This window comes from Phasianus colchicus, chromosome 1, assembly GCF_987193195.1.
Source record: "Phasianus colchicus chromosome 1, bPhaCol1.hap1.1, whole genome shotgun sequence".
In the NCBI taxonomy this organism is placed as follows: Eukaryota; Metazoa; Chordata; class Aves; order Galliformes; family Phasianidae; genus Phasianus; species Phasianus colchicus.
Window position 1 is genome coordinate 115114426 of NC_143436.1, and position 15363 is coordinate 115129788.

At 34.4% G+C, this 15363-nt stretch overlaps 1 protein-coding gene across 1 annotated transcript in view; it reads left to right on the forward strand.

Annotated features, from left to right (window-relative positions):
• Window positions 1–15363, forward strand: part of CFAP47 (cilia and flagella associated protein 47) — a 276161-nt gene that overhangs the window by 55325 nt on the left and 205473 nt on the right. The window contains exons 27-32 of the mRNA XM_090123944.1: window positions 655–755; window positions 4773–4892; window positions 6581–6806; window positions 7669–7872; window positions 13516–13609; window positions 14164–14304. Of these exons, the coding sequence (XP_089980070.1) occupies window positions 655–755; window positions 4773–4892; window positions 6581–6806; window positions 7669–7872; window positions 13516–13609; window positions 14164–14304 (886 nt within the window). The remainder of the gene's footprint in view (window positions 1–654; window positions 756–4772; window positions 4893–6580; window positions 6807–7668; window positions 7873–13515; window positions 13610–14163; window positions 14305–15363) is intronic.

Genomic DNA, 15363 nt, shown 5'->3' on the forward strand with positions numbered 1-15363 from the left:
ATCACTTCTGCAGGGAGACAGCCTGCTCCTTCATGGGCCTCTCCTGGGCCCATAGGTCACCCACCTTTCATGTGGTGGGTAGATGCATTGCTGTGATCATTGTTGACACAATGGGCAGCTGGGGAATCTCATGCTATTTCTGATTTTGTTCACAGTTGGAAGTTCAGGAAGACATAATGTGATTAACCTTAGCCTCTAATAAAAATGTAATGAAATTGAGAGATGATCATTAAAAGGTAGCCAGTTACTAATTCCTTCCAGTTCTTTTCTTGTCCCAGGTCTCAATGTTTCATGAAAGGAAACATTGTCATCTTCTTTGGGAAATGTGCTTAAATTTTAGCTTAGCATTCTCTTCTTACAGCTATTGGCTGTATTTAACTGCTTTTCAGAGAGAGTTAATTTATTTCATAAATTCTTTTTTAACTCTTGGAGGTTTGGATTAGTGATATACTCGTGTTCCATAGTAAATAAAATCTGATGTGGAGATATGCTACCCTTCCTGTTTCAGCTTGTGCAACCTCATCCATGTACTTAGTTATTAAACCAAGATAGAGAAGAAAAGAAGTGGGTCTGAACATTTCCTGTCTTCTTATGTTGAATTTTGATTGGCATGGCTAAATAGAAAACTGTTACTTTGTGTTTTGTTTCGAACAGGTTTTCACTTCAGGTTGCTGCAACAGCAGAGAATTGTCTTCTTACTATACACTCATATTTGGCTTCGCATTGCTCTGAACAACAAATTTCTTTGATAAGCAGTAAGTAGTCAGCACTCTGCCTCTTCATATTATATTATGTCAGGAGCATCTCCATTATTGTTATCAGTGCTTTCAGTATGATAACAGGCATGCTATCCTTAGGATAGTTTTTTGCCTCATTAATTACATAACGATGCTGCAATTATGTATTTAGAACAGATTAATAGCTTCTATTTTTTTGTTGAAATGAGATAAACCCATATAGATGATTAGATAATGTTTATTGAAAAATATTAGACAACACAATCTTAGATTATTGTGAAGTTTTTAAAATAAAAGAGCCCAAAGAATAGACACCAAATTAGCATAATTTATATTGATAGAATGTGGTTATTTCTAGGTCAACAGCTAGATATTTTTTGAAGAAAGCAAAGGAGAAGAAAGCTACATGATATGGCTAAATGCAGTCATTAATTGACTTTTGGGAATGGTTTTCAGTATTTTTAATTACTATCCTAGAAGACTGGAGAGCATAGCAGTATTTTAAGACCTATTAAAATCCATCATCGCAGACTAGAAATCTGTAATGTGTCTCTCTGGCTGCCTGTGTCTGTCTCTGCCTGCCCCACCAACTCCCAATCTCTCTCTTTCCTGTCTCAGTGTTCTGCAGTTTCTTTGTGTGTATCTGTATTTATGGGAAGAGATTAGGAACATAGATCAGGAGGGACCTTTGGCAGTCATCTAGTCCAACCTCCTGCTCAAGAGGGTTTAAATATGGGGTAAAGTATATTTTCTCCAGTTGCTATCTGGTATGTTTTGATGAAATAGACGTGTTTTTTGGGTAAGCAGGTCATTCCTTACAGTAGATTTCACTTTGAAGACTGGTTTCTAAGATTTCTTTGACTTAAAATATGTGTTACTCAGACTACCTAAGAGAAAAGAGTTAGTACTTGTGAAGCTGGAAAAGAGATTAGCAAGGAGATGTAATTATTTTTTCACATACAGATGGTAGTTAATATATCATGTGTGGATCACATTACAAATTAGTGAAGATGAGAAAGTGGAAAAAATATTGTCTATTATAAATATTTATTTATTTTGTGGCTAATTGATCATTTTTCTAGAGTTGGTTTTTGGAGAAGCTTTGTACCTTTCCTTTGAGGGTTAAGCCAAAGAGTTGAGGCCATTAAAACTGAATATTTCTGTTCTTTATTGATGCCTTATTTGTTTGTTTACAGTGTCATTTTATGGGTTTTGAAAATACTTGTGGTTAAATTGCTTGAGACTATCTTATGTCTTTGTACAGATTATTTTGGTGTGAAATGCTGTTTAATGTGACTGAACCATATCTATACAGTATAGTGCCTTTGAAACCGATTCAGTAAGCCTTTACTTTCACATATCTAACCACATGCTCTTCTGTTTTTTGCCCCAATACCTGTGAATAACCATGCCAGCAATAAAAAATTTAAAAAATAAAATAAAATAAGCACGCAGAGTTTTTCCTTCTCTTTTGGGTGTGTGTATGTCAGTAGAAATCATACTGGGTTATTCTTTTGCTTTGGAGTCTGATATCAGAGGTAGCTAGCAGAAAGCCCTTTGATCCTATGATAGGATGTTAGATCAGATTGCAGTGTAACCTGCGTAGATCTAGCATTAATATTTGTAAATCCTGGTGAGGTTTATGTATATATATTCAGAGTGGGTGATCCAGTAGACCTCTTCTGCAAAGTGATGAATGCATGAATATAGTAATACAGCGTTAAACCATGAAACATGTGCTGTACCAATAGCCATCTATTACTGCATTTTCTCATTATAAGCCACTCTGCAGTGTAAAATGTTCTGCATTCATCTTTCGGTAGATAAAAATATGCATTAATGCATTTGCTCTAGCTTATATACTGATGGTACGCCCTATCTTGAAACCTAGCTCCTTGTCCTGTTTTATGTCATGTAGTTCTAAGATGTATTTTTTCAAGACTAGGCAAGTGAGGTTTGTTTTTCACTCTGAATATTTCCTGTGCTTCTATTTATAAATCTTTTTACTTTCATGTTTAGTATCTGTTATGTGAAGGAAGAGTTTTATTTATGCATTGGTATTTGGGGAATTCATCTTTCTTTCTTTCTTTCTTTCTTTCTTTCTTTCTTTCTTTCTTTCTTTCTTTCTTTCTTTCTTTCTTTCTTTCTTTCTTTCTTTCTTTCTTTCTTTCTTTTTGTGGTGGAAGGATATGGTCTTTTTTAAATAATGTAATTAGAAATGAGAATGCTTAAAAAAATGATAGGGGGTTTTAGCCTTCAAAAGTTGAGAAAAGAAGTAAAAAAAAAAAAAAAAAAAGATGGGATTAATTTTTGGGAATGAAATTGAGCTGACTTGTGATCTCAGGATAAATTTTTTCATGGATACATGGAAATTATTGATTAAGAAATGTGGTTCCTCATTCCTGTGCTTACACAAAGTTTCCACTGTGAAATTTATTTTCCTTTACATGGTCATTTTTTAAAATGAAAAGTAGAATCAGCAAAATCTTGTCTTACATATGTTCGTATTTATTCTAAAGAGAAAGCCATTTGTTTTGAATGTTTTGATTTTTTTTAAATTGGTATTTAAGATGAGAGAACTTGAAAAATCACTCAGATTCTTGGTGTGTTAAAAAAAATTATATTGTAAAGCATGTCTTATTTGAGGACTGCTTTGAAAGTAATGCCTCCTTTTTTATTATGTTGGCCCATGACATCAGAAGCAGCTGTTGGTGGTATGGCAGTAGGGGTTGAACCTTCATGCCAACTTTCTGTGACACTTTATTGCCATGTGACAGATGGCAGCAGAGGGGCAGTCTGACACAGTGGCATCTGACATAGAAGTGCGTATGAAGCGAAGGTGTGTCATAGAATCTTTCCAAATGGAAAAAATGGCCCCCACTGATATTCATCAACCCTTGCTGAATGCTTAAGGAGACCAAACAGTGAATGTGAGCGCAGTGGGTGGTACATTTCAGCACTGGATGACTACATTTCAGCCGTTCTGGATGACTATGCATTTTTTTTATCAGGGTGGCTTGCAGATTCTTGATAACCACTGGTGGAAATGAATAGCTAATGGTGGTGACTACTTTGAAAAATAGTTCTTTGCAGCTGTGAGTTTTCTCTATCAATTAATGTTATTGTGCTCTTTGTTTCTGTTGTCGTTTCCATGGAAATAAGTAGGAGGCATTACTGTCGGAGCAACCTACATATAACAGTAAATAGAAGCATTGTTTTTTGGATGTTTAAACTATTAAATTGCTACATTTTATACTTGCTAATAATCCAGTATTTAAATCTTCCTGTACCTTTATGTATCAAAATTAGTATTTATAGAATATCTGTACTAGCTATAGTTGTCAGTTAAAGCTTTCCACTGCCATGTCTCCTCAGCCAGTAGTAGTTACACTAGCATTTCAATTTTATAATCAGTCTAGGTTAGTATGCAAAACAGCACCAATTAAAACTGTCAAAAGATATATTTGTGGGTCAGACTTTAACTGTGCTTATTACATAGTGTAAGACTATAAATGTTTTTGAAATATTGCAGAGTATTAAGGCCAGTTAGTCACCCAGCACATCCTCTTGGAGTTTCATGTCATGATCTTTTTCTTTGAGATTTTCATTAGATCTGCATTACTAGCTAAATTTAAAAGTCAAAGTTTCTGGAAAGTTGCTTGAGTCATGAATAAACTCCTAGGAGACGATGCTCATTACTTAGCTTTTTTTTGTCTGCAGATGTAAATCCCTTAAGAATATTTGGTTCATGATTCAGAATTCTTGAACTAGCATTGATCTGATAGTTGCTTTATAACAAGTATGCAGACCCAGCTTATATATGATACAGTTAATGGAAAAAAATATGCACATAATCTTTTTTGTTCCAAGTCTAATGACCAAAATGAGATTTTCATCATGAGTAAAATGAGAGGTTATTTGGTATAATTAGAGAATAAAATAAGGAAAAGTATAAAAGCAGATATCTATTTATAAACTGTTAAAGTGCTGACAGTAGTGTTATACTCAACTGCTGCTTGTAATCTTGCTTTATAGATAAAGACCGCAGTAGTGGAGAAGTTGTTCTGCATCCATTTTATTCTCCACAATCATCTTCCTGTAGTAGTTCCTCAAGTTCCTTTGGTCCAGCTGCTGAAGCATGTCATTCCTGGTCAGGTAAGGTACAGCTGCACACTTTAAAATCTGACCTCTTAAAACTACTTTTCAGCTTATTATTGTTTACTACTTTAGATAAATACGTTTCACATTTGTATCCTATGCTAAAAAATGCTTCTGCATGTTTGATCAGTGAATACTGGAGAGACTTTTCTCTCCTGTGAAACCATGACAAACCTGGCCTAGGTTTTATCAGCAGAAAAGACTCTCCTGACTTTTAAGAGATTCAGTAGAAGGGAATAAATAAAACAAACATTCAAGGAATATAATGGTCTCATTTGTAATTAAATGTCCACGGAGGAGCCAGCAGAAAAGTCACAGAACAGAACTAAGGGATTAGTTGCTAAGGAGGGCACGTTTCTATAGTCATGAACTAACTAACCATGGAGAAGTCAGGCTGGACTTCAGCACGTCCACTGTATTTATGAGGTACTGTATAAAACCAAACATTATCACTAGGACTTGGTTAAGGTGCTGCTCCATATGAATTAAGATTAACAAGTCTTTTGTAAAGTTTCAAGAGACTAAGGTCTGAGGCTGCTCACATCTCTTTCAGTTGCTAGTTTTCTGGATAGGAAGTTAGAACAGCTGAAGTTACTGCTGCTGTTTCGTTACTGGTAGGATTCCACTACTTTTGCAGATATGCAGATGTTTGTGTGATCACAAATGTGCCTAACCAAGACAAGTTAGTTAAATGTATTAAAAATTAACTCTCTATTAACATGGTTCATTTGTAGTGGAATGATGTAAGATGCGTTCAAAAGAAAACAGTTTCAGATATGAAAAGGCAATAATCTCTGGTAAGGGGTCAGTGACGAGATAAGAGAATAACCTCATCAGATAGCAAAACTGTTCAAACATCTGTCTGCTTGATCATCTTATTAAGGACCTGACTTTCTGCTCTTGCTTGCATTGCATTGTATTGTTTTTTTTTTTTTTCCATAAATGCTAAACAAATATTTATTTAAATGTGCAAGGTATTAACTAGATTACTTTTGCATAATTTAGTGAGACAATAAAACTGCAATGGTAGTGTTGACTTCATCTCTAAAGATGTATTTTATCTGAGCTATTTGTGCTAGATTGTATTGTTACCTTTTATTGTATTATTACCTAATATTTTTGTACCAAAACCTAGTAATAGTACACAGTCTAAGCTTTAACCAGATCAAGATGGAAGAGAGAGAATACCTCGCAAAGGACAAAAGTCTGAAGACTTACTTTACTGGTCAGGGAGTAAGCTTAATTGTACCTACACAATGCCTGATAAACTGTTTGAACACAACTCAGTTCCTGAGCCATGCTCTGTGGTTGGGGTGAAGAACTATCAATGACTAGTTGGTAAAGGTGTAGCTACTGGAACTGCATGTAAGATTTTTATGATTTTTGACTATTGTTTCGAAAGCCCTGTCTGAATTTTTTTTTTTTTTTCTGATTGGATAATAACTTAAGTGAAATTAGATTGCAAAAACATATTTTTTTCTATACCTAAGACATATACATATCACTTAACGTGGTTTATTCTTGAAATAAATTGATCATAAGTCATAGGTTTTTTTTGTTTTCTAAGAACTTTTGTGTTTTAAAAAAATGCTATTTTTTTATCAGATCAAGATAGGAAAATAAGGAATCTTTTTGTTTATTTTTTTCTTTCTTTTCTTTTTTCCCCCTCTATTATTTGGAGTCAGATATTGCTCCTGAAAGGGATAAAAGTGCTGGGAAGATGAGTGAAGAGAGTGAAGCTGACAGTCAAAGTGATGGGAGAGAAAATGAATCTGAATTATCATTTTTTCCTAATGAGGACAAAGAAGAGTTCATGTTTCGGAAAACTATAGCTGCTGTCCAGAGTTGGTTCACTCTCTTTGGTTGGTCTAAGGGACCAAATCCTGTTTCAATACCGCATTCACTAAGACGGTAATTCATGTCTACATACAGCTAACTTGTGTCTGCCTAATAATATATAAACATACATTGTATATAATCTGAGGAATATAGACACAGTCAAATGCACAGTCCTATATTAAGATTGTAGCATCTGTGCTACATATGTTTATATATATATAAACATGTCATTTAGGTGTTATTTTTCATTTTTGGAAATGTGTTCCTAAGTACATTTCCAAATGTACTTACACTGTTTCTGAGTACAGTGCTCTCATATCACAATGTAGTGTATGCAAAATATGCAGTTAAAACCAGATGTTGCCCTTTTGTCTGAAATTTATTTTCCTTCCAGAAAGAGCACCGTTCTATCAATTGTTTCTACTTTATTGGCATATATAACTTTTCAGCGATGTCTTTTATTTTGTGGTTGGTTTTTTTTTGTTTTTTTTTTTTTCCCCCACATAAGAAACAGATGGGGAAGCAAACTTGATAATCAACAGTTTTGCAAATACTCTGGAAATATATTGATCTTAGTGGCATCGCTGAGTTGATTCTGTCTGTTTTCGTACTGAATATCATAGAAACCATTCTCCTGGGACACAATTAGGCATTTATAAACATGTTAGAAATCAGTTATGTTTGGCATAAAGCAGTGATAAACAGTCTTTTATGTGTGAAATATTTCACATAAACTTATTAACTGTTCAATGAATTTCAAAATTCTTACATATTTATAAAAATCCTTGGAAAGGAAAAACTACCATACTTACCAGTCTTCTTGCAGCTGTTTTTTTGATCATGCTTTATTATATTTATCATTGTCAATGATAAAATAATGCTAGATTGTTTTGCTCATTTAAAAAAGTAATATCAGAAACTTTTTCTCTCTTAGTGATGTCTGTAAAGTCGAAATGACTTCTTCCCAAGAAAATTTTTTTAAAGAAAATCTTGACAAAGATACTATTTATGACATGTTGTTCCACCTGAGTGGACAGTTGTTATCAGGCATTACATTGAGAAAATCGTTGCCCGCTGATCCAGTTGAACGAATGATACAGCTCTACTGGCAGCATTCTACATTGCTTACCTTCCTTAAGTAAGTACATGTGTGGTATAATTTCTATCATTTCCTACTTTTATTAGTTTAGCTCAAACATGATTCCAACTAAACTGTAAGTTTAGGAACTCTTTATGCCACGTTTTTTGTGATGTACGACTTTTGCATTATAAATTTTAATTAATTTTTACTAAAGTAACTTCTGCAGTTACCACTAACTGAGATGTTCTTTGGTAGTGTTACATTCACCACAGGGACTTCTGAGGAACTCTGCTCACTGTTATGAATGAAAGATGACTGTTAATGTCATTCCCTAGATTGAGCAGATAGGCCGAATAGATAATCAGATCAGATCAGATTTGTTATGAATCATTTTGTTATTTGACTGGTGCAAATTATCCTGTAATCACTGGCTGTAGCAATACTTTATGTAAATGTTGTAATATATTGTCTTTTGTATTCATAATACCAAGAAATGAGAACACTACTCCTGCTGCTGAACAGACTTAGATTCTATCAACCTTCATTGACAGTCTTGTTTTATCACGTAAAATGGAGCAGCTGTGAAAGATGGTGCAAATAAAAATGGACAAACTCTTCTTTATCTTTCTTGGATAGGTGTGAAATGAAAGATGATTACTTTCAGAGAAAGTCTAATGTCATGAAACCTTAATGAATCATCTGAAGCCCTCAAATCCCGCATTTATGCATCTTTTTAGCACTGTCAGTGGTGTTCAAGGAGTTATCCTGCAATTTATTTACTTATTGTCCTTAACACAAGCTTCCTCATGTAACAGGCAGTGATGTAGTTGCATACGAACTTATTATGAAACCATTGTACGTTGCTTCTCATATAACAGAAGGGTCAGAAGCTGTAGTGATACTTATATTTGATGGTGTATGTTTCTCATGCTTCAGGTCTATAAACAGAATAATAGAGAATGTAGTGCCATCAGCAAGTATTTTTTCCTGGATACCTATCAACAGAACTACTCATAAGAGTGGTAAATTCCAACTTTTAAAAACCTCATTGATATGGGAAACAAATGTTTATCTACCATTATCTCAAACAATTTTTTTCTGTTCTTTATAGAATTGTACTTTCAATAATTCCATCTTCCTGGGGATGCTGAGTCACCTCATTAGATCCCATAAGCTTACTCAGTGCAGTAAATCAAAAAGCCTGATGGAAGCCTGTAAAAAAAAAAAAATAATAAAATGCTGTGCATGGCTTCTTAAATTCAACTATTTTAAAATTAAAAAAAAAAAAAAGAAAAAGAAAAAGCTATCTGAATCTTTACATTGATAGCAGTATTACTGATAACTATTTTAGTAGAGCAACCAAGTCAATAGACGTAGTAAAAAACCTGCCTTTTAGGTTGTTTGTAACAGTAGCGGGGATTTCCTCTGTTGTCCAAATGCATTGGATTCTTATCTGCAACTTTTTAATAAGAGGCAGAATAAAATTCTTCTGTGCATCACTGATAACATAGTGGCAGATGATTCAGAAGAATCATGGCAGCAATGGTATCTTTGACTTTCTTCAGTAATGAGAACAAATGTTTACTTATTCGTGTTGTTTTCGCCACTTCAGTGTACATTCTGATACTAAATAAAAGAATTGATGAATACATCTCAACCTATTTTCCCATTGTATCTCAAACGCTGGAGTCATTAGGCTATTAATGGTCTGCTAAGAACGTTTTACCATTGTATTATTAATGCCACCCTGCTGACTCTTCTTAAGGAGTGTTACATCCTTACAAGTATCAAGGCATTGAGTTTGAGGAAATACAATACCAACAGTTCTCTAAATGAATTTAAGAGATTTTCTTATCTATTTAATTAGTATACTGTTGTTTTACTGAGGACAAAGGGACAAGAAACTTCTTTAATTCTGACCTAAGAAAAGCTTTTTGTTTGCTGCTACTTTAGGTTTGGTGTCAAGTTAGTATTCCTAGGAAAACTGTCAAGAGCAACTTCAAGATGTGCTTCCTCTGCTGAATCCTATTACCCTTTTTAACAGTCCTAAACTTCACTAGACAAATCATCTCATTCTGTTCAGTTCCTGTCAGGAGAGACTATACTAATCTTTGAATTGGCAACTGATGTACCTTTCAGAGTCCATCACTCTTAACTTTGAGATTTTATAGCTCTATCTCAAACTAACTTACTATTTTTTTTCTTGTCTAACTTCTAATGTCATTGTACCTTGGAGAAATAGAAGGATAGAAAGAATATCTCTTTACCTTATTTATTTCAAAAAATTTTAATTGAGAATTGCAAACATTTATTCATAACACTGAGAATGAGCAGTATAAGGGGAAATATTTTTTCCGAGGAGGTCAACCAGAAAAGTTTTCCTAAATACCTTATCTTGTTTATATTATAACAGTTACAAGGAAGCAGTTAGTTGTTTTGCATACCTTATGCGTCATGTTTTCTCTAACAGTTAGTCTGTTCAGGAGTTTTCCTGAGGAATTTTCATGGGATAATTTTGGAGCAATGTTAGATTGGCCTACCATTATCTACTACTGGAGTCTGCTTAGTGTCCAGTGTTCCCAACAAGATTTTCCAGAGAATCCAAGCAGATTTAGTATTGCATCCTGAAACTAATTCTATTCTGTTCTTATGCAGAAGACCTTGTTATGCTTCTTAGTTAAGACAAGGAATTGGGTGTGCAAATAGCTTAGTGAGACTAGTCATCTTGATGTTAGATTATGCTGTTCTTCAACAAAAGCTAGATGTCATCTCATATTTTTGGATGGTTCAACAGCATATTTTGATGTAAAACATTTCTTACAAACCTGATCTATGAATCAAGTAAGATAAAAATAAAGTTTGCTACTCTTGATCTAAAGCATGGCGTTAATTGCTTACTTTAAAGTTACGAATTTTAGGTTTAGTCAGTCCCAATCCCATTTGCTAAGAATAACAGCAAATGTAAAGAAATACTTAATTTGTTTTCAATGCAGTTTATTGGGATTTTCAAAAAAGCCTTCAGTCTTACTGAGTTTTGTTCACTAACTCACATTTTCAATGCAGAGTTCGAACAGTAGCCAGTTGATCAAGGCTATTGTATTTTCTGCTAGTTGATTAAATTGACGCTTTGTATTACTATATCCTATTAGTTTCTGCCTATTCTGACAAATTTCTTCAAAGTTTATGCTTTATGGATATTCTTTTCCTGCCAGTGCATTTAAGCTTTACCTAGGATACTTGCATTTCTTCACAGTTGCTATTTAATAGTGCTTTTAGTCCTGTTCCAAAAATGTCAGATGTTTGTAGTGCTGGTACAGATGTATGTAAAAATGGTAGGACAGCAAGAGTCAACCTAGAGATGTGCAATTTATCTGTTATCTGCCATCCCTGCCTGTTCATTGTGATTTGTGGGAAGTGCAACATTCCATCCTGTGGAAACCCGGGAGAACACACACAGAACAGAAAAACAGTTTTCAACTTTCTTCCCCCAACTACTATTTTCTGGTCAGCATAGTTCAAATTAAGTGTAATTCATCTTTCAAGTTTGTCAGCTACTGAAGTAGGTGGATGTTCTTCACTGTTTCAAATAACGTTCAAAGAATCAGTTTTATTTTTCTTGATATCAAAAAGCTTTTTTGGTAGTTTATTGTGGCAGTTAAGAAAAAAATGGGCATTTTGTGATATAAGTAAAATTAATTTGTAGCCCTCATCTGGACCTGCTCAAATATCTCCACATTTTTCTTGTAGCGGGGGTCCCAGACCTTGATGCAGTATGTCAGATTCATAGGCTTCAAGAGTTCAGAGTAGAGAGGAGCAACCACCTCCCTTGCTCTGCTGGCCATTTCTCTTATGATGCAGCCTAGGATATAGTCGGCTTTCCAGGTTGCAAGCATATGCTGCTGGCTTATGTTGAGCTTTTCCTCCATGAGGACACTCAAGATTTTCTCCACATGGGCTGCTCTCCATGATTTCTCCTAGTCTGTAGTAATGTCTGGCATTTCCCTGACCAGGGTGCAGTATGTTACACTTGGCCTTTTCGAACTTCAGTTGTTTCACATGGGCCCACTTTTCAAGCCTGTCTAGGTCCTTCTGGATGGCATCCCTTCCTTCTGTTGTATCATCTGCACACCCCAGCTTGGTGTCAGCAACAAGCTTGCTGAGAATGCACACAATCCCACTGTGTAGGTAGGTGATAAACACGTTGAAGAGCAACAAACTCAATTCCTTAACTCCTGGCTCCACGCAGGACATCCAAAAATCAAACCCTATTTTGAGAGGGTTATTCAAATGCATCTTGAACTCTGGCAGGCCTAGGGCTGTGACCACTGCCCTGTTGCAGTCCCTGACTACCCTCTCAGTGAGAACCTGTTTCTAACTGCCAGCCTGACCCTCCCATGTTGCATCTTCATGCAGTGATATATCAATGTTGCTATGTAAGTAGCTTTTTTGAAGATGAAAATTATAGATTGTACCTATTTCTGTCTATCTACCAATTATAACCTTTGAAAGGAAGATAGAACATCTGAAAAGATGAAAGTTATGTAGCTTCTTCCTTTTAGTGTTTGGAAAGAACAGAAATGTTGAAAAGATTTCAGGGAACAGAGCTTGTGATTTAATTGTAAATGGGAATTTCAGACATTCTGAGTTTTAGAAGCTACTAACTTGATGCTATCTTGGATCCCTGCTTAAATATTTCTATTTTAAAAACATATAAAATATAAAATATCGGTACAAAAACATACTGCCATTATATAATTCAGTGGGATGAGAAATAAGCTCTCATGCTTCTAATTTCAAACTATCTGTACTATATGATTTTAATGTACAAAGGAAATTGATTTTTGATCTGTGTAATCAACAGAAAAGTTGATTACTTCATTTGTGTGTTCATTTGTGTGACTGATCATATAACAAGAAAAGCTCATCCAATTATTTTCACATTAGCTGGTTTGAAAACACAAAGAGCAATGGAAATCTAGATATGCTAGAATAATTTTTCTGACCTGGACATCAGGAAACTTTTGTGCTATTCCTATCCTGAGAAAAAATATTTTTCCCTCTTTCCATTAACATATGAATTTATAAATATTATTTCTTCAACTTATTTTCGTATTTGTGCTACTTATTGCAATTGCATTTTTACTGCACTCGCTTTTTAATTGCATTTATTAGTCACTTGAACAGGTGACAGGTCAGTGTGACAATTGTCTGAGTTTAGAAATACCTGTTTTTTACACATGTAAGACTTCTGATATCAGTTCCGCAGGCAGATCATCAAGTTTTAATTCTACTAATGTTATGTAATAGTGGTCCTTTGGATTTAACATGGAAATGTGTATTATGTTTTGACTCTTCTCACTGTAATTCTTTATGAAGGAGCAACTCTTGTAAGGAATTAAAGAATCATTAAGGTTGGAAAAGATCATTAAGTTCATCTAGTCCAACCCATCACTACCATGCCCACTGAACACTGAAAGCATCTTGCTTTTAGCATCAGGTAGTTGTAGGCATTGGAAATGAGCATAAATGTCACAAATAAGGGCTATTAAGGAATCAACAAAACTGGATCATTCATCCCCAGTGTATTCAGATAGAATAGTTATATGTAGATTGGGTAAGTTGAAAACCTTAACTACCCTTAGAAAGTATTATCCTGCCAACCTACTAACTTTTCATTATTTTTTTCTTTTATGATTTTAGAAGTCGAGGAGCAAGTCTTCCCCATGTTATGCCGGAATACCTGTTTGAACCTGATGATTATAAGAAATGGACTAAAATGCAAGCTGTGCTGCAGGTAGGTTTGAATTTTTTATATTTTTTCTTTTTTTAAAAAAAGGCCTCATGCAAGTATTAGTTTTTCAAAACAGAAATTCTATGTGGACCACGAGTAATCCTACTTTAGTGACTATTTTGTATTGCGTAAATCTAAGTGCATGCTTAAGAGTGAACAGAATTTTAAGTTGATTCTGACATTCATGCCCCTCTCCTAGTTTTTTTTTCCCCATTCCTTCTGATACCTGTTACTAGTTTCTAATAGTAATTTTTTTTTTTTTTTTCAAAATGGAATTAATTTTACTGCTTTCTACCTATTTTTTCTATTTTATTTAAAATATCCATTGTGTTGATTCTCTGTTCTCATTGCTGCCTTCAACTCCTGTCAGTTCTGCAATTCTGCAATGACCTTCTTGTTCTTGAGATGGTGTTGAACTGGAAATGGTTCTAGTGCTGATCACTACTGCATTATAGCAAGCATATCACTCATTTATACCATTGATTGATTGTTCTTTTGTGAATTTCCTATCCTCTTGAAATTATTATTGAAAATAATTATTTTTCCTTTATCTGAAGGCTCATGCAGCTAACTTGAAAAAAGGAGATAAGAAAAACTTAGTTATGTTTAGCAACAAACAACTGTTAATTCTGGAGGACAGCGTATTTGAGATGATCAGCAAACAAGCTTGGACAGACGTGTTATTGCAGGTGTACAAGGTAAATTGTAGGTACTTTTACAACTTAAATTCTGAAGACCTGATTGCAATAAATAAATAAAAAGCTTTTAAAGAGATCTTCAGGATACTCAAGTTATGTTGCTGGTTTTTTTTCCAAACAAATTTTTAATTACTTATGAAGTATATTATTTTTCTGCAGAGTCTATCTGAGAGTGTTTTAAATGAGAACACTTTCATTTTCCTGGTGCTGAAATTAGCAGTGTGATAATATGCTTTTATTAGGAAAGACTATATTAGAATACTCTGTATCTTGTAGGATTAAACGTTATATAGATCTTTAATTACAAAATAGAAAACTGTGCCATACTTTTTGCTTAGTTTGTTTAGAAACACTTTCCACTGGAAATACTTTGTTGGCTAGACATATTCACAACCATGATACTTATCACCATTTAATAGAGTGGAATTTTCAAACAGATAAGCATTTTTGTAATATTTATTCCTGCTACGGAACATGATCAAGATGGACCTCTAAAACTGTATTGAGTTTATTTTGATGATGACAGATAAGTACTTTGGATGTTTGAGTCATGTTTTCCAAAGTACTCATAGATGATCAGTAATACTTGCATGTCTGAAAATATTTACTTATTTTCAAAAGGATGGAAAATAAATTAAAAATATAAATATTACGTGGACTCTCCAGAAAGAACTGAGTGTAATGGAGTGACTCTGGTGAAGTTTTCCAAAGGTGGTTTAGGGAATTTATTCAGCTACTACACAAAGAGAAGTTGACTGAGCTGTGACTGTTCAGACAGGAGAAGTGAAGGTTCCAGGGGGATCTTATCAATGTGTGTAAATAGATAAAGATAAAGAAAACAGATCAATACTCTCCTTAGTGGTGGACTGTGGCATGGCAAAAGGCAGTGGCACATACTGAAATTCAAGAAATTTCATTTAAACATAATACACTTTTTTTACTTTGATGCTGGTTCCGCACTGAAACAGATTGCCCAGAGGAACTATGGAGTCTCCATCACTGGAGAAATCCTAAACCCAGCTGAACATATTCCTAGCAACTCATGCTAGCTGATTCAGA